This window comes from Orcinus orca, chromosome 1, assembly GCF_937001465.1.
Source record: "Orcinus orca chromosome 1, mOrcOrc1.1, whole genome shotgun sequence".
NCBI classification, from domain to species: domain Eukaryota; kingdom Metazoa; phylum Chordata; class Mammalia; order Artiodactyla; family Delphinidae; genus Orcinus; species Orcinus orca.
The window spans coordinates 14,208,050-14,228,233 of record NC_064559.1 but is presented as its reverse complement, the minus strand read 5'-3'; the positions used below and the strand labels follow the sequence as shown (position 1 = coordinate 14,228,233).

The 20,184-nt window shown below is 47.3% G+C and overlaps 1 protein-coding gene across 1 annotated transcript in view; it reads left to right on the top strand.

The window, feature by feature from the left end:
- The first annotated feature begins 685 nt into the window (after window positions 1-685).
- MTARC2 (mitochondrial amidoxime reducing component 2) overlaps window positions 686-20,184 on the top strand; it is a 35,084-nt gene continuing 15,585 nt past the window's right edge. Inside the window, 4 exon segments of the mRNA XM_049701299.1 lie at window positions 686-1,542; window positions 8,750-8,923; window positions 15,289-15,451; window positions 16,429-16,569. Of these exon segments, the coding sequence (XP_049557256.1) occupies window positions 1,292-1,542; window positions 8,750-8,923; window positions 15,289-15,451; window positions 16,429-16,569 (729 nt within the window). The 5' untranslated portion in view covers window positions 686-1,291.

Genomic DNA, 20,184 nt, shown 5'->3' with positions numbered 1-20,184 from the left:
TCAGGGAGTAAGCAAGGGAACCTGTCACTTGTTTTCGCTCTCTGGTGCTGCAACTCAAGTCCCAAGAGAGCCTTGCCCGAATTTCTTGCCTGGCCTCTTATCAATTTCTATCGATTAAGGAGGCCAAGAACAAAGATCCGTAACGGAAGGAAAGGGGGTGAGAGGCCGGTCGTGGATGTTGGCTGGAACAGTGAAATCTCCCGGCAGCAGGGAGCTTTCTCAGGCAGGCATTTTAATGGGGAGCTAGGGTCATCCTTGGGCTTGGCCTTATATGGCAAGAAGCCATGCTCATATATGGAATCTAAAGAAAAAAAAAAATGGTACTGACGAACCTAGTGGCAGGGCAGGAATAAAGACATAGACATAGAGAATGGACTTGAGGACACGGGGGTGGGGGAGCGAGGTGGGGGGGAGGGGAAGGCTGTGGCGTAGTGAGAGTAGCGTCGACATACATACACTACCAAATGTAAAATGGAGAGCTAGTGGGAAGCAGCCGCATAGCACAGGGAGATCAGGCCCGTGCTTTGCGGTGACCTAGAGGGGTGGGATAGGGAGGGTGGAAGGGAGGCTCAAGAGCGAGGGGGTATGGGGATATACAGGTATGCACATGGCTGATTCACTTCGTTGTACAACAGAAGCTAACACAGCATTGTGAAGCAATTATACTCCAATAAAGATGTATTAAAAAAAAAACAAGCTACTCTCGAGTTTGTTCAGAGTGCATAAGTTTCCACGGAGCAGGTTATGGGCCGAAAGTCCTGCAGTTCTCAGAGCGATCTGCCAGTAGGAGCTCCTAAACATTTAAAATCACCCATTCTGCGATCCACCATCCACTTGCACTGTTCCCTGCGCTGCAATCACGCAACAAAGTGGGCAGTACAGGGAGCGAAGGGGCAGTGGAGAGCCGGAGACCGTGAGGGCGGGTGAGGAGTTACGCTGAGTCGCAGGGCCCCGGGAAAGGGGAGAAGTAAAGCGAAAGTGACCGTTCCAGCGACAGTGGGCAGCCAGGCCTCTGGTGTGGGGCCTCCCGAACCGCCCCCAAGGGCACCCGAGCATCCCAGTTCGCTTTCTGCCTCGCTTCTCTCGGCTACTGCCTGGTCCTTGGAGCCCAGTTAGGCGTCCCCTCCCTGCGCACAGCCAGTCCTTTCGGTGCGCGGAAAGGGTGCCAGGGCCTGTGCCTGGGCCAACTCTTGTTCCTCCCGCTCGCTTGCAGCCTTGAGCGCCCGGGCGCCCTCCCCACGCCAATCGTTGCCTAGTCCGCGCTCAGACCCACGCTCGCGATCGCTGGGTCATGGGCGCCGCCGGCTCGTCCGCGCCGCAGCCCCGGCCCCGCTGGCTCGGGGTCGCCGCGCTGGGACTGGCCGCGGTGGCGCTGGGGGCCGTGGCCTGGCGCCGCGCGCGGCCCAGGCGGCGCCGGCGGCTGCAATAGGTGGGCACCGTGGCAGAGCTCTGGATCTACCCCGTCAAGTCCTGCAAAGGGGTGTCGGTGAAGGCGGCGGAGTGCACGGCCCTGGGGCTGCGCAGCGGTCGCGTGCGGGACAGGTAGGGCCGGGAGCGGCGACAGCGCAGGACCTGCTGAGGAGGGAGAGAGCGGGGCTGAGGAGCTGGGGCCTGTCCCAGGGTAGGAGAAGGGAGGTTTGCCACGTGCGTGTCCTGGGCTGCTTGTTGGATCCTCTGCCTTTGATCCTGAAGCTGGAAAGGTGTAGTTCGTGTCTGGTGCAGATTTGGAAAGGTAGTGGAGGCAAGATGTTAGCGCAAGTTCCTGTGCCCTAACACAGTGAGGCCAAACAAACCGAAAGGTTGGAGTTTGGAGCAGAGAAAGTTTCATTGCAAGTCCATGTAAGGAGACAGGTGGCTCAGGCCCCCCAAGACCCAGAGCTTCCTGAAAGGTTTCGGCAAAGCATTTTAAAAAGCTGTGACAAAGTGAGAGAGTGGCATGGACATATATACACTACCAAACGTAAAATAGATAGCTAGTGGGAAGCAGCCGCATAGCACAGGGAGATCAGCTCGGTGCTTTGTGACCACCTAGAGGGGTGGGATAGGGAGGGTGGGAGGGAGGGAGACGCAAGAGGGAAGAGATATGGGGACATATGTATATGTATAGCTGATTCACTTTGTTATAAAGCGGAAACTAACACACCATTGTAAAGCAATTATACTCCAATAAAGATGTTAAAAAAAAAAAAAAGCCAGGTGAGAGAGGGGGGTGTCACAGGGTATGTGATCAGCTCGTGCACAGTTCTCCAGCTGGTTGATGGTGAGGTAAGAGGACGGTGTCACAGGGGTTAACATCATCATTCCTTTGGCTCCAGGAGGCCTGGGGCTATGCACTTTTGATCATCAGGTAGTTAACATCTTCCATTTGATGGGGGGTTGTCACATCTGTAAAACAATTCAGGAAATGTGCATCAAATACTGTTATCGGGCTTCCCTGGTGGCTCAGTGGTTGAGAGTCCGCCTGCCGATGCAGGGGACACGGGTTCGTGCCCTGGTCCGGGAGGATCCCACATGCCGCGGTGCGGCTGGGCCCGTGAGCCATGGCCGCTGGGCCTGCGCGTCCAGAGCCTGTACTCCGCAACGGGAGAGGCTACAACAGTGAGAGGCCCGCGTACCGCAAAAAAATAAATAAATAAATAATACTGTTATCTAGGTACTTCAGAGAGGAGCTAAACCAGAGGATATGGGGAAAGGGCCTGTCCTGGGAAGGCCTCGGAGAGTCCTGCTCGGTTACAAAGCCTCTGCCCCCCGCCCCCTGGAGGAGAGGCTCTGTAAAAGGACAGGGTCCCACCGGTTATCTCCAAGGCTCTTTCTAGTTCTAAGCTTTCTGATTCTTAGTATGAGCACAATCGTAGAAAAATAAAACGTTATTGGCACTAGTGGGTAGATGGGAGCAATGCTGAAACCAAGTTCAAGGACACTGGCTTTGGCCTTGCTGGGGTTTGCCCCTCACAGCTTCTGGTGCTGGGGAAGGTGCTTGGGAGATGCAGGCAGTGGGTGGCCTGACCCACTTTGATACAGAATGAGCAGAGCGAAGTCTTCCTTTGGGGAGAGGAGGTGACAGGTAGACTGTGCGTATAATACTTGCCATTAAAACAAAAGTGTGTCCCCTCCCCCCAGAGGCAGGGTGCTTTTCAGTGAAGAACTCTAAAGTCCCTACCTACACAGGGCCTGGCACATAGAAATGTCATCCTCCTCCCTCAGAAAAGAAAAGGTGTCCTGTCATTTTTCTCCCCCCAAAGGTGAGTCCACAGACACATACTCATGGACACAGAACGGTGCAGCTCGCTACGGGGAAAGCACCCTTGACAGAGAAGGATGCTAAACCCTGAAAAGAGTGAACAAGGAAGAAGGGAACCTCCTTCTTTGCTTCCTTAGGATGAAGATGCTTTCCTGTTTGGCTTGGGTGGATTAGCTGTGGTCCTGTGTCTAGGGGGAGGGAGGTTTGCAAATTGGTCGTTCAGGGAGCTTTCTAGAGAGGCTGTTTGCTGTCCTGAGATCACTCCAGGACACGTGTATTCTCTCTTCTCTGAAGACTGCTGTCCTCTTAAAGAAATGTGGGCTCCCATGACACTGAAAGACTTCAGCTTGTTGTAGAGCACCGCTGTGTGTGCAGACTATGTAACTCGTGGAGCATTTTCCATCCCCTTTCACCTCAGATTTCTAATCCTGGAGAGTTTTTTTTTTTTTTTTTTTTTTTGCGGTACGCGGGCCTCTCACTGTTGCGGTCTCTCCCGTTGCGGAGCACAGGCTCCAGACACGCAGGCTCAGCGGCCATGGCTCACGGGCCCAGCCGCTCCGCGGTACGTGGGATCTTCCCAGACCGGGGCACGAACCCATGTCCCCTGCATCGGCAGGCGGACTCTCAACCACTGCGCCACCAGGGAAGCCCTGGAGAGTTTTTTTAAGACTATAATTTCCTGAGATTCCCATGCCAGACCTTCGGACTCAGAATCACCAAGAGTGAAGCAAAGTCATGTGGGGTGTTTAAATCGCCCCAGGTGATTCTGATGCCATCATGAGAGGGTTTCCTCTGTGACCATTAAGAATAAGAGCATTTTTCAAGCCTATTCAAGTGTGAAGGCTTAGAAAAGCCTTCTGACTGCTGGGAAGACCTCAGGCAGAGTGAAGAGGTAGATTCTCAGGATGCACACCCAGAGAAAATGGACCTGTGCTCCTTCCTTCCTCACGCGAAGGACTGAGGTTATTTCACAGAGAGATTCAGTTCTTATCTGTGTTTCCTCTTTTCATCAGAATAACTGTTGCTTTCCCCCTGCTCATGGTCACTACTTTGCTGTGACTCTTGCTTCCATGGAAAGAGAATATTTGTCCTTTGCTTTTCTGCTTCTGTGGGCATCTGAAAATAGATGGAACTGTATCAACTTTCCCTTGGTTTGAACAATAAATGCTTGGGATGGGGTGGTGTGGTATGGAGACTGGGATGAGGCAGGGAAAAATGATGGAATAAACTTTTATTCAATGGTTCATAGGCAGCAGATGCTTAACTAAGTCCTTTCAACAGATGATGTAATTTAAGCCTCAGAATGATCTTGTGGGCTAGGTATTGTGTTCACTTTGCAAAGAAGGTAACAGTATCAGAAAGAATGAGTATCTCACCCAGGATCACAAGACCGTTATGTGCTGGAGGGGTTTGAACTCAGATGTCTGAGTGCAGCGCTCATGCCCCTCCTGTAAAACCAGCATGTGATTTACAAGGGCAAGGGTCGTGCCAAGGATCAGGAGACCCCAGGCAAAGTCACTTAACCTCTCTGAGCCTCATTTTTTTTTTCATTTGCAAAAGACGTTGAACTTGATGATCTCCAAGACGTTATCAAATCTAGATTTTATTTATTAAAGGATAACTGAAACTCAAAAGCAAGGAAAGAACTCTGCTAAATGCTGTTATTCTCTCACATTGAGAGTTCAATCACGAAACTACAAATAGTCTAGAATGCAGGAAAAGCCTGCCTTTATTTATTTCCAATTTGAATCTGTGTCTTTGGAACTGTTCTAAGAAGCCGAGAGCGTCCTCTCTGAGTGCTCTGTGCCTTAAATTTCTAGAGCGATTTTGCTCAAAGCCTTTAGCATCTTTGTGCGAATGCTTGGCCTGAGAGCTCTGTGCTTTGAGCTCAAGTCCATCCAGCAGAAGGCTAACACTGGCTGCTTGGTACAGATGCTGGGAGGGCATGGCTGCCCTCCCTGACCTTGTAAACCCTCACTGTCCTCAGCAACCGTGTATGACTCGCCCGTTGATAAATCCAGCCCTTCATTTCTTCTGCATAGACTATTACCTCTTGGAGACATGAGTCTGCTAAGTTTATTACCCCAAGTGTCATTCCCTCCTGCCCTTACCCTCCAGCTCTCTGCGGTAGGGCTCCTGTTTTCCCCCCTTTTCCAGCTCAGTCATTCCTACTTCCCAGGTCAGTTTGCCAGTTTAGAAATGGACTTTCCAGTTGTCTTGGACTCTGCTTCCTGAACACGGCTGTTGGTTGTTCAGGGCATTGCTGTTCTTTTAGAGACTCTGAGCTCTGGTCTCTGCACTGCTCTTCATGCCACATACTCATGTTTTCTTTGTAAAATGAAGGTGCTGGCATTCAGGGTTGCAGACGAGAAAAAATGGGTGGTGAAAAAGTCCACACTCCAGACATATCCTTTCTGCCCGATCTGGCAGACAGAGGTCATTAGTCATTCCCTGCGCATCATTGTGTGCAAGAGGTGAAAACTGTCATCATCCCGGTTACAGGGTGATGGGGGTGGCTGGCTGGGATACGTTGCCGATGGCACCTTTGCATCTTTTTTTTTTTTTTTTTTTTGCGGTACGCGGGCCTCTCACTGTTGTGGCCCCTCCCATTGCGGAGCATAGGCTCCGGACGCGCAGACTCAGCGGCCATGGCTCACGGGCCCAGTCGCTCCGTGGCATAGTGGGATCTTTCCGGACCGGGGCACGAACCCGCGTCCCCTGCCTCGGCAGGCGGACTCTCAACCACTGCGCCACCAGGGAAGCCCACATTTGCATCTTTTATTGTGGTCTTTCATCCTACCGCAGTGTTGGGCTGCTTGCAAGTTGCCACCTGCCCCTTCCATTGCAGGATTAGCACAGAACCTCTAGCCACCACTTCTCCTGCGACGTCCCAGGGCTTAACCCCCAGGTGATTATACAACAGGCAAGAGTGGAGGCGTGGCTTGAGAGCCAGAGTGAAGGGCTAAAGTTGGGGGATGGACGGCAGGTGAGAAGACTCAGCCCAGGGAGGGGGCTGACTGTCAGAAATAATGGGCCATGGTGGGGGGTGGGGTGGGGTGGGGTTGGGGGGGTGTCTCCTGTCTGGACATGTGTCTGGTCATGTGCAGCTCTCAGGGCGAACCTTGTCTCAGAGGGGGACGGGCCACGTTGGAAGTTCAAGTGCAGACTTTGGTGGAGTTCATCGGAACAGGGTCATCCAGGCCTCTGCACCCAAGGGTGAGGCTGGAAATAAGGAACGGGGCCCAAGCCCGAGGGAATAGGGCTGTCACAAAGTAGACAGGAAATCCCTGGGTCACAGAACCCACCCTCACTCCATAGGTGAACGGGCTAGAGAACCCTGGGAACCAAAGATCCCTAGAAAGAAAAAGGTGGCCTCCTCAGAGGGTCGGAGACCTACTACTGTCCAGCATCCTCGACTCCTGGGAAGAGTAGCCGCGGCAATTCCTAAAATGCCTTTGCACTCTCACCATCCCCGCCGCTGTACCCTCGCACCAACGCACATGCCCGTTAGCAGGGCTCAGGACCCAGCCCCTGTCTGCTGGCCTGGTTGCAGGGGAAGGGAGTTATCCAGAACCTGGACAGGGATAGGTTGCCTGACTGGGAGGTTCCAGAGGGCAGATTACCTGCCAGGGTCAGGAGACCCTGGGTTCCCTGTGCTGTGATAATAGCAGATGTCCTCACCAGGTTATTGTGAATGTTCCATCTGGCTCCAGTCATATTTTGAAATATCTCCCTCCTTCTGGAAGGGGCTGTCCCTTTTATCCTGCTCACGTGTGGGAGGCCCCAGCGTTCAGTGGTGGCTCACTCATCAGAGCCCGCAGAGTTCCTCACCCACTGCACTTGCTCTGTCTAGAACAGCGATGTTGAAACTCCTTTCCCCTAGGGGTGGCATGTTTTTCTTTCTTAGTCATCAAATCATTTGTGCAGCGTCACCCCAAATACATGCTCTACTATCGATAAAAGCCTAGCCAACCTAAGCAGGTCAGCCTCCCATTCCATTCTTCAGCTCACCCCGCACCCCGCTGTCCCCTTGGATGTGATACACAGCGTGTGAAAGCTGAGCCTACAACGGGGGCGGAGGGAGGTGTCTCTAGAAGGTGAATGGAGTTCCTGTCTAACACATGATTGGCATGAATTTCTTTCTTCTCCAGCTTTATTGAGATATAATTGACATATAACACTGTGTGAGTTTCAGGTGTGCAATGTGATGATTTGATGCACATATATATTGTGAAATGACTCCCATGATAAGGTTAGTGATCACATCCTTCACCTCTCATAATTTCTGCTTTGTTGTTATGGTAAGAGCATTTGAGAGTTTTCTCTCTTAGCAACTTGCAAGTAGACCATACAGCAGCGGTTCCCAACCTTTTTGGCACCAGGGACTGGTTTCGTGGAAGACAGTTTTTCCACTGACGGGGGTTGTGGAGGGGGGATGGTTCGGGCGGTAATGCGGTCGACGGGGAGCGACGGGGAGCGGCAGGTGAAACTTCACTCACTAGCCTGCCACTCACCTCCTGCTGTGCGGCCTGGTTCCCAACAGGCCACAGACTGGTACCAGTCCATGGCCCGGGGGTTGAGGACCCCTGCCGTACAGTATTATTAACTATAGTTGCCATAATGTACATTACATCTCCAGAAATTTTTCCTCTTAGGATCTCTTTTCCCTCTTTGACCACCTTCACCCATTTCCTCTACCCCCAACTCCTGGCAACCACCAATCTACTCTCTGTTTCTAGCAGTTCCCCCCTTTTTATATTTCACTTACAAGTGAGATCATACAGTATTCGTCTTTCTCTGTCTGACTTATTCTCTTATTGCAACACCCTCAAGTTTCATCTGTGTTGTCACAAAATGCAGGATTTCCTTCTTTTTTATGGTTGAATGATATTCCATTGTATAGATATATTTTCTTTTTTTAAAATGGAGGTAATATTGGCTTATAACATTATATAAGTTTTGATGTGTGTATGAAGAAGAAAGGCTGTTTAGGGGTTTCCTGATCAGGGTCCACACGCCCCAGCAATTTAAACCCAGCAGAGGCTGGATTGCATGCACTGGAGTCACAAACATTCAAGACCTTTGTCTAGAGTTTCAGTCTGCTTGGGCCATTAGTTGGTCAACCCCATCTTGTTCCACAGCAAAAAGACCTGGAAGACATTCTGCTTCAACCAGAGACAGGCTCAGGGGAGTCTCTGACCAAAGCAAAGACCCAAAGTAAGCAAAGTAGTTGCCCCAGCAGTTGAGAAGGTCCCTACACCAGCCTCACCAGAAGGATTTTCAGGACTGGGGATTTTCCATACATTGGCCAGATGTTCTTTTCCAGGGCTGTTTGTACCAAACAGCCAAAGAGTTTTGGACCCCCCAAATTTGGCTAGACCTGGATACTGTCTGGAAAAAATTGTTGGGTCCTGAGTTGGGGCAAAGGGAGGGTTTTGATGAAATAGAAAGCTAGAGGGAAGCTATGGAAGAAGATTTTCTGATGCGCCCTTGTTTGTTTCTTGGCAGGTTTTGGCTGGTGATTAAGGAAGATGGACACATGGTGACTGCCCGGCAGGAGCCTCGCCTCGTGCTGGTCTCCACTACCTATGAGGATGATTACCTTATCCTCAGGGCACCAGGCATGGACCAGCTGGTTTTGCCGAGCAAGCCACGTTCTTCAAACAAGATCCATGACTGCAGGTGCTCTGCTTGGGGGCCTCTGGGGATCTGTGACAACTGATTTCCCTTTAGGTTCCACCCTGCACTCTGCCTTGCTACACTTTGCATGCTAGATGATGAGACTGGTAAAGGAAATACTTAAGAGAAATCTAGTCTATGTTGGGATCAAGCCAGGGGTCAGGTATGAGTGGGTGAAGCAGAATATTGCATTAGGGATATTTAGATTTGCTTTCATCAGATATGGCAAGACATGCAGATACAGAAATGACTGTCATGAAGAAAGAAGCTTTTTATATTCACAGATCCCTAGAAACAGGAGGCTCATACCATGCAGGGCCACATGGGGAAATACCAGGTCGGTCAGGAGGCAGAGAGGGCAGGGGAAACTGTGAACACAAGTCTTTATTCTGGTTTCTACAGGCTGTCGGAAAACTGGCTCTGGGGCAGACGGGCTGTCCCTAGTTTTCTGGTACCTGGTCCTGGGTGATTAGAGCAGGGGACAGTGGCCAGGGTATAAAAGCACAATGGTACGGACAAGGGGTGAGGGCTCTGGATTGGCTGGTTTGCCTATGAAAACCTAGTGTTTTACTATCTCTAGGAATTGACTAGCCCTGGGAGGGGTAGTTCCTTCAGCATCACCAAGTCCCAAGATGTCAAAGCATCAAAAATATAAAAAGGAAAAAGTCATGATGAATACAGACATAGAGAGGATACAAAGGGCCAATCTTTAGGGTTTGTCTCCTTTTATTCAAGTAGGATGGACTTCTATTCAGAATTGCCAGGCAAACAAGGGCATTAGTGGAGACGTTACCACCTGTATCTCCTGACTGGAGATTGTGTTCCATCTGATTGGAATTGTATTGAATTGAACTTGAGGCTCAATTAGAGAAAACTGAAATGAATTCATATATTTATTTATTTATTTCAACTGTGCCTGGATCATCTCAGGCACTTAAATAAATGTTAGTGCTTACATAGTTAATATCATCTTTGTTGCATAGAGCCTCCCTATCCATGAACGTGTTATCTTTCCCCACTTATTTATGTCTTTTTCCTCCCCATTTATCTATTTATTTATTTATTTGGCTGCATTGGGTCTTCGTTGCTGCGCGCGGGCTTTCTCTAGTTGCGGCGAGCAGGGGCTACTCTTTGTTGCGGTGTGTGAGCTTCTCATTGTGGTGGCTTCTCTTGTTGCGGAGCATGGCCTCCGGGCGTGAAGGCTTCAGTAGTTGTAGCAGGCAAGTTCAGTAGCTGTGGCTCGCGGGCTCTAGAGCGCAGTCTCAGTATTTGTGGTTCATGGGTTTAGTTGCTCCACGGCATGTGGGATCTTCCCAGACCAGGGATCGAACCTGTGTCCCCCACATTTGCAGTTGGATTCTTATCCACTGTGCCACCAGCGATGTCTCTATTTATATCTTTTTTTTTAAATGACTAATTTACTGAATTGTAGACTTTTCGTTTCTTTTTTCAAGCTTTTTATTGAAACCGTTTTCAGCTTGTTAGGAAGAAACATCTTAGTTTCAGATTGAAGTGGCCCACACAATTGCAAGTTTTTACCTTAAACTGTTTCAGACAGGAACTTTTTAATTTATTTATTTTGGCTGTGTTGGGTCTTCATTGCTGTGCATGGGCTTTCTCTAGTTGCAGTGAGTGGGGGCTACTCTTTGTTGCGGTGTGCGGGCTGCTCATTGTGGTAGCTTCTCTTGTTGCAGAGCATGGGCTCTGGGTGCACGGGCTTCAGTAGTTGTAGCATGCAGGTTCAGTAGTTGGGGCTTGCAGGCTCTAGAGCACAGGCTCAGTATTTGTGGCACATGGGCTTAGTTGCTCCACGGCATGTGGGATCTTCCCGGACCAGGGAATGAACCCGTGTCCCCTGCATTGGCAGGTGGATTCTTAACCACTGTGTCACCAGGGAAGCCCCTACCCACTTATTTATATCTTATTTTACTTCTTTAAAAAGTTTTATACCCAATCAAAAAATGGGCAGAAGACCTAAATAGACATTTCTCCAAAGAAAACATACAGATGGCCAAGAGGCACATGAAAAGCTGCTCAACGTCACTAATTATTAGAGAAATGCAAATCAAAACTACAATGAGGTATCACCTCACACAGGTTGGAATGGGCATCATCCGAAAATCTACAGACAACAAACGCTGGAGAGGGTGTGGAGAAAAGGGAACCCTCTTGCACTGTTGGTGGGAATGTAAATTGATACAGCCACTATGGAGAACAGTATGGAGGTTCCTTAAAAAACTAAAAATAGAATTACCATATGACCCAGCAATCCCACTACTGGGCATATACCCAGAGAAAACCAAAATTCAAAAAGACACATGCACCCCAATCTTCATTGCAACACTATTTACAATAGCCAGGTCATGGAAGCAACCTAAATGTCCATCAACAGACGAAGGGATAAAGAAGTTGTGGTACATATATACAATGGAATATTACTCAGCCATAAAAAGGAAAGAAATTGGGTCATTTGTAGAGATGTGGATGGACCTAGAGAGTGTCATACAGAGTGAAGTAAGTCAGAAAGAGGAAAACAAATATCGAATATTAACGCATGTATGTGGCATCTAGAAAAATGGTACCCATGAACCGGTTTGCAAGACAGAAATGGAGACACAGATGTAGAGAACAAACATATGGACACCAAGGGGGAAAGCGGGGCGGGGTAGGGTGGTGGTGGGATAAATTGGGAGATTGGGATTGACATATATACACTAATATGTATAAAATAGATAACTAATAAGAACCTGCTGTATAAAAAATAAAATAAAATTCAAAAATTAAAAAAAAAGTTTTATAATTTTCTCTATAATAGAATTGTACATCTTTTGTTAGATTTAGTCCTAAATATCTTAACTTTTTGTTCCTATTTTAGATGACAATTAAATTTTATTTTTCTGTTTATCTTTGGTAGTATTTATTCTTTGATCATTGGTGGAAATTTCCAGTAAAACTGCCTGGATTTTCTTTATAAAAATCCATTCAAACTTTTATGTCTTCTTAAGTATTTTTAGTAAGTTATTTTACTTTATGAATTAGTAGATTACTAACTAATGTTAGTTCTATTGTACTCACACATGGAGATTCAGTTTTTTTCTATGGGCTGTTGATGATGGAACATTTTGTATCAGAATGTGGAAGCAAGTACTTTGCATAAAATTCTGAGAGAACTCTTTTTTCTTTTTTGGCCACATCGCATGGCTTATGACATCTTAGTTCCCTGACCAGGGATAGAACCTGGGTCCATGGCAGTGAAAGTGCTGAGTCCTAACCACTGGACTGCCAGGGAATTCCCAAATTCTGAGAGAATTGAAGAAGGTGGAATGGCAGAGGGATAGAGTCTGCTGCAGGGGTGGGAGGGAGGAAGGATTGCGGGGGGATATGTTTCAGGAGTGGGAAGGGGCACTGGATAATCAGTTTTCCCTTGCCCCACTGGGTGCTATCTACTTTTCAAAGTGCCCACACTAAGCTTATCTGAGTGGATGGAAGCTGAGGGTAGAAGTGTGCGCACTTATACACGAGGACTCTGGTGAAGGGGTTGAGGGAAGTGCTCAGCCCAGGAACAGATACTTAAGGAGCTGATGAACGGTGCAATCAGATCTGTGTGAGATAGTAGACTGGTTGGTTGAGGAGAGTTTTAGGGGAAAGGCTGAAGGCTCTGAGAGAGAGGACTATGAGACGGCAGGGGGACCGAGGCCAAACAGCAGCTCCAAGAAGGGGGTTTAGAGAGAAGGAAAAGGCCAAAAACATCAGAAGATCAGCACGGAGATTTGACAGTAGGTGGGCTAGGTTGTCAGAGAATGAGGCGTGTGTAGCGGTCAGACCAGGACTGTGGGCCTTGGGGTCCACAGTCCACCTTGGATTCCCTCACATACATCACCCCAGGAGCCTTCAAGCTGGGAGAAGCACACACACAGAGAGGTGCAAACACTTCCTGTGGTACCAGAGAGCGGGTAAGGGAATCAATTTCCAGATCCTCAAATCCCATAGGTTCTCCCTCCAACAGTGATCTTAGCTGCAGGGGGCAAGTTCTCCTCTCCACCTCCCCTTTGTACATATGAAAGGCTTGCCCTCCCCATTTCTTAGTAGGGAGCACTGCTCTGGGAGGGGAAAACCTATGGGGCCCAAACAATAAAATATACTGGTGTTGATAAAGGAGAATGTCTCCAGTGATGGGGTAAAGTCATTCTACAAGATAGTGGTTCAAAGTCTTTGTCTTACACTAAGATTAAGGAGCCTCTAATCAAATTTGCTGATAAATTATTTAAAAAGACTTTTTGATGAATGATTATTAAGTGCCAAAGATCACAGAAGGGTTCAAAGAATGAGTGAAATTATTATAACTCAACTTCTTCCATTCCATCTATTAACACAGTACATCCTTAGAGTTCTCATTATAAGGAAAAAAACTTAAAAAAAATATGAGACGATGACTGCTGACTAAACTTGTAATCATTTCACAATATATGTAAGTCAAGTCGTTATGCTTTACACCCTAAACTTACGTATGTCAATTATGTCCCAATAAAACTGGGAAAAAAAGTTAAAAATAATTTTTAAAATGTGGACCATAAAAGAAGCCCTTAATCATTTATTTTAAAAAAAGATTGTTTTTAAAAATAGATATCAAACTAGCCTGGCATTGGGATTCCATTGCATGCTTTTAAAAGCATAATTTTATTTTATTTAATATAATTTATATATATTTATAATACTAAGACATAATATATAAATTATGATATAATTTTATTTTAAATGTTATATTTATAATTCAATGGAAATTTAATCTTTCACAACAAATTAAACTTAAAAAAACATGAACAGACCTAGAGAATATCATACTAAGTGAAGTAAGACAGAGAAAGACAAATATTATATGCTAACATGTATGTGTGAAATCTAAAAAATAATATAAAGGAATCTATATACAAAAGAGAAACAGATTCACAGACATAGGAAACAAACATTGTTACCAAGGGGAAAGTGAGGGGGAGAGGGAAAAATTAGGAGCGTGGGATTAATAGATACAAACTATGGTACATAAAATCGATAAGCAACAAAGATTTACTGTACAGCACAGGGAACTATATTCAATATCTTGTATGGGAATTCCCTGGTGGTCCAGTGGTAAAGAATCCGCCTTACAATGCAGGGGACTCGGGTTCAATCCCTGGTCAGGGAACTAAGATCCCACATGCCACAGGGCAACTAAGCCCATGTGCCACAACTACTGAGGTCCCGCGTGCTGGAGCCTGCGCGCCACCACTAGAGAAGAGAAAACCCACGCGCCACAACTAGAGAGGAGCCCACGCACCACAACGCAACTAAGACCCAACGCAGCCAAAAATAAAATAATAAATTAAATACATAAATAATAAATAAATCTTAAAAAAAATTTGTATAAACTATAATGGAAAATAATCTGAAAAAGTATATATAAAACGGAATCACTTGCTGCACATCTGAAACTGACACAATATTATCAATCAACTGTATTTCAACTTAAAAAAAAGAAAAAAGTTTACATGCCAACTTGTAATTCTGTGAGGGGTACATAGCTTGTATCTTTTGGGGGCACTCAAGCAAAAAATCCTTGAAGACCACTGTGTTATCTGGTGGAATCTGTGTCCACCGTGTGAGGCAGGTGGTATATTATTATCTCCAATTTACAACTGGAGACAGAAGGTCAGAGGAGTTTAATGATTTGCTAAAAGTCACAGACTAGAGATGGCAGAGTTCCAATTTTTTTTTTCTTTTTTTCGGTACGCGGGCCTCTCACTGTTGCGGCCTCTCCCGTTGCGGAGCACAGGCTCCGGACGCGCAGGCTCAGCGGCCATGGCTCACGGGCCCAGCCGCTCGTCTTCCCGGACCGGGGCACGAACCCGTGTGCCCTGCATCGGCAGGCGGACTCTCAACGACTGCGCCACCAGGGAAGCCCCAGAGTTCCAATTTTAACCGGGTCTTGCCGGACTCCAAGCTCAGGGTGCCTTTACCACACTCCAAGCTCAGAGTGCCTTTACCACACCACCGTTCTTCTCCCCTTCTGAAAGTAACCTAAATCCTTGCTACTCAAAGTGTGGTCCGTGGACCAGCAGCCTGTAACTTGTTAGGAATGCAGAATCTCAGGCTCCAGCCCAACCTCCTGAACCAGAATCTGCATTTCAACGAGATCTGTGTGAGTTACAAGCCTATTAGGGTTTGACAAGCTCTTCCCTACTCCCTCCCCCTCTGTTTCTGCCCAGCTTTGGACCACAGACCACTTACTGGTCTTCTGGGAGAGTCAGGTCCCAGCAGCACTTCCCTCTTGGCCCCATCACTCGGTGTGTTGATGAAGAAAGTAACCTCACTGCTCTCTGTGACCCTTCCAGGGTGTTTGGTCTTGACATCCAGGGCAGGGACTGTGGTGATGAGGCTGCTCAGTGGTTCACCAACTTCTTGAAAACAGAAGCTTGCAGGCTGGTTCAGTTTGAAAAGAACATGAAAGGAAGACCATCAAGCGAAAATTTCCCTTCTGTTGGCCAGAAGTACCAGGTGAGCTTGCAGAGAGCTGCCCTTCACTTCTGGCTTCCTTCTGGGTCCACAGAGAGCCTCTCTTGGGGCCTCAGTTAGGAAAGTGTAGAGATAGTCCAGGGGAGTGGTACTGAGGGTGCTCCCTGGGCAGGTATCAGGGATGAAGAGGGAAGTGGATGAGAGCCTGGTGGGCTCTCCAGGATGCATGGAGTATGGAATATGGGAGGAACTGTGGAGGGAGAAGCCAGGGGTGACTCCCGGGGAGATGGGGACTCAGGTGAGGATGGGCTGGGAGGCAAAAGTGAAGTTTGATTGGGACTAAATTCAGGTTTCCTAAAAGCACAGAAGCAGACTTTCTCCAAGTCCTCCCTTCACAGCCAGTGGGGTGTGGTTGTTCCCGGGGCTGAGAAGTCACCTCCTCCTGTGTCAGCTACAGCCCCCAAGCCAAAGCCTTTCATTCTGCCGTGAGATGAGGTTCAAAACGCACCTCGGGGAGTCTCTCCTCATGACCCCTGAACGCAAAGTTCCTTGAATGCAGGGGTTTTTATCTGCTGTGTTCACTGCTATTTCCCCACCTAGGACAGGGCCTAATATACAGTTGGTGCTTAATAAATGAATGTGTGCTGCTGAAGGAAATCATGGCTAGAGTATAGCTGATTGGCAGGAGACCCTTGCCCTGTTCGGCGGTGTTGATGATGTGGCAAAGGGCTCACTGCTGGGCGCCTGAGGAAAGAGCAAGAGATGTGGCTGGAGGGTAACACTGGACCTGAGCCTGGCAGCTGCCTTCAGTGTGTGGATGGGGAGCCCCACCTGCGTCCAGGGTGGGCAGGAACCCTGACTGGGCTGTTTCCAAGCCCTCAGTGTCACCTGTCCTTCCTGAGCACCACTCTCCCCTTCTGCACTCAGGTGGTTTTGCTTCTGGATTTTGCTTAGTTATGCAGCTGGTCTGAGCCATTCCATGGGCAGCGAGGCATGATCATGCTGTGTCCTTGGCACAGGTGGCCTACCCGGACTGCAGCCCCATCATGATCCTCTCAGAAGCCTCCCTGGCAGATCTGAATACCAGGCTGGAGAAGAAAGTAAAAATGGACAATTTCAGGCCGAATATCGTGGTGGCAGGCAGCAATGCCTTTGAGGAGGTAAGCGGCTTCCTGCTTTTACGCTTGATGCCCAGATGTGCTCCTTAGGCAGTGCCAAGTCAGACCCTCTGAGGTTGGCAGCTGGGGACGCTCTCCTCCTCCAAGGATCACCTGCGCCTTGTGTGGAGTTGTTCACTTATTACTGCTGCCATCACCTCGCTGGCCTCAGGAGGCGCTGTTCACTCTCTTCAGTGCTCAGGCCCCAAAGCAAGCAATGGCAACTCCAAATTGTATGGGACAAGGCTAGAATGTCTAATCATAGCTCAGAGATAACTAACGGGGAAAAAAAAAAAAAAAAGATGAAGAGAACAGCCATCTCTCCCTTTCCTGTAGCATCCAGGGGTGCTCAAAGATTTGAGACTTCTGGAAGCCCCAGACCCCAAAGTGGAGCCCCAGGAGGATATAGGAGATCTGCCTGTGAACCAGGACCTGGGGACATTCCATGCTTGGCCTGAGTTCTCTCCCAGAGGACCCACATACTCCCCTATGTAGTTGAAACTAGAAATTTCCACCTTCCAAAGACTCAGCCCCTTGTAGCCGTAAAAGGACAGCCACATCAGAGCCCAGTTGTAACCTGCGATCTGTACAAGAAATACATATAGCCGGGTGTTGCTCTGTAAGGAGAAGGACCAGGAATCACATTAAACATTGGGGGTCAGCTCAACTTTGTAAGCCCTGGAAATAACGACAACAAATACCATTTGCTGGGTGTTTACCGGGTGTCAGGCACAGAACCAATGAATGGCTTCATGCAAATTGCTTAATTCGATCCTTAGGATCAAAGCCTACAGTCTGTGAAGTCTGTACTATTTTCTCCTTTTTAATAAGGAAACAGAAGCTTGCAGGTGTTACACAACTTGTTAGGCGTGGAAGTGGTGGCTTTGGATGAGAACCCAAGACTTGCAACTCCAGCTTCTGAGGAGCAGAGGTCACGGTTCCAGTCTAGAGATTCCAAGTAGTTAACTCTGAGGGGAGAGGCTCTTGAATACCTTATCAATTCTTTGCTCCCTTGGGTGACCACACATTTTTTGTGTGAGTGAAATGTGCCCCTATTTGCTGGGAAAGGTTGCCTTTTAGGGTAAACCTTTGCATGGAGGCTGGTATAAATCCGTGCACATAGACGTACTTCATATTACTTGATAATGAAAAAAATAGCAAAGTATACAGAAGTTGTCTACTTGTTGATATTATCCTGTTGTTTGTTATCTAATTTCTTTAATTCCTCTCTACATTTTTAAAAAGTGTTTTTAAATTGATCATCTATCATGGGCCGGGTGCTGTGGTCCATAATAAGAGCCCTGGATACAGAGATAAAAAGATACAGATCCTGCCCTTCAGAATTTCCCAACAGGAGAAGAATGGCTAGGAGGCAATGACAGCCCAGCGTGAGGAGTACTTTAACGCACTGCTTCTCAGGTGCCAAGGATGCTTAGAAGTAGGGATGCCTAAATCTGCCTGGAGAAGGGGGGTGTGGGGTCAGAGAGGGGTCAACTCAAGCTACCCAGAAGCCATGCTGCGTAGCTGTGTGTGCTGACGAAGGGGAGTGAGGGTCATGGTGGGTAAAGGAGGCCACCAGTTAGGAGGCCTAAAAGCACGACAGGCCATTACATTAAGGGTGCCTGGGAGTATTTCAGAATCATAGGGACACTGGGGGTAAAGGAGAAGCGGCAGAAGGAGGGTGGACCTGGAGCTGCCTGAAGGTCAGCATGCCGAGGAGTTTGGATTTTATACTGTGGTAATGATTTTGAATGAGGAACTAATTGTTGTTTGCATTCATCCAAGAAATATTGCCGAATTGCATGGTATTATGATTTGCACGCTGTGACTCTGGCCACTCTCTAGAAAGTGCATGGAAATTTAGGGAAACTGAGGCAGAAATATCAGTGCCATGCTTCATCCCCAGAGGGATATTAGCAGGACTTACCTGAAACCTGCATCAGAATCGTGATATGCCTGTGACTGTGTCGGCAGCACCATCCCAGGTGAATCTTGTGCAAACAGTGCCTGAGGAAGCACTGATTTAGGAGAGGTGAGGGGGCAAGGGTTACGGAGGGGGTGGGAGAAAAAGAACATTCTCAGACCATCAGCTCCTTGAGAGAAGAGACTTGATTTCTCCCCAGGAATAATCTAGATTTGGTGTGACCTGAAGCGGATAAAATTTGACGGTGCTTTTTAAGAAAAGAAAATATCAAAACCGAAATGAAGTGCAGGGTCTCGAAAGGGTCTGGGGCTTGAGGCTCAAGCCTCATTAGCAAAATTCCCAGTAAACCCAGCTATTTCTCCCCTGTTCTCCTTTCCCATGCTGATGAACAGAGGGTACAGAAGTATGGAGTCATTAGACACTTGTTAAACACCGAATGAAATTAGACTCAGTGTTAATAACGCAAGTTACTAAAGACTGATTAGGAATTAGTCCAGGAAGCAAATATTCTTGCACAGGACTCCTGTAACTGGCCCATTCTTTTCTGAGAAACTTTCTTTTAGGGAATACAATTGTTCTTGATTTGTCTCCACAGAAGATAATAATTTTAGTTTAAGATCTTGAACCAGAGGAATAAGAAGAAAAGATAATCCATTCCCGGCTAAAGAATTTTTGCTTTTCTGTAACTTGTCAACTAAGAATTTTTGCTCACCTCTAACTTGTTAAACTGAACCTAAGGCTGATGTAAACCTAACCGTATTCTCTGAGGCAATTTGAGTGGGTGGAGTCTTTTTTTTTTTTTTTAATGTTATGGGACCTTGTGCCCCCAAGTCTGTTTGTTGTTTTGGTCCCGCATTGTGATGGATGGGCTTACAGAAATAGTACATAAGGTAGAATACTCTTATTTGAATAGAAGAGTCCTCTGGAAATGCACATTAAAAAATCTTTACTATAAAATGATGCTAATGTTGCTGATTTATTCTCCCTTAACTAAAGCAGACAAAGAGTTAAGGGCCTGATGAGTTAACCTGTCTACGTGGCACCATCACACAACTATAACCCTTCCAATCAGTGGGACTTTGTTAAATATTAATGTAAAATGATAATGCAGATAAATATTTCATAGACCAACTAATAGTAAAAAATATAGCAAACCTAAGCATGGTACAAAAATCCAGGCCATTATCTATTGCAGAATCAGAGAGTGATAGGAGGATGCATTGTGTAACATTTACTCTTTGTGACCCAAAGCACTTTGTACTTTTACTGTGTAACTCAGAATATTAAACAGATTTTAAAAAGCGGCTTCCTTTGGTCTAGTGTAGTGTGTTTGAACTCTGGGAACGTAGAGCAATCAAGTTTGAAAGTAATAAAATTGACCAATCCTTCTTATCTCTAGTTGACCATTTCCCAAATAACACCCTGCCCTCACACGTGTAGCCTCCCCCATTATCAACATCACTCACTAGAGAGATACTTTTTTTTTTTTTTTTTACCAAGGATGGACCTATACTGACATCATAGTCACCCAAAGTCCATAGCTGACCTTAGGGTTTACTCTCGGTGTTGTACGCATGTGGTGGACTGCAGGGGCTCCCCCCATCCCTTTATGGCATGCCTTTCAAGTAAGGGGTCCCGTTTTCATCTGGGGAGCTTTTCTGACATCCCCACTTTGATAGGAGCCTCAAGCAAGG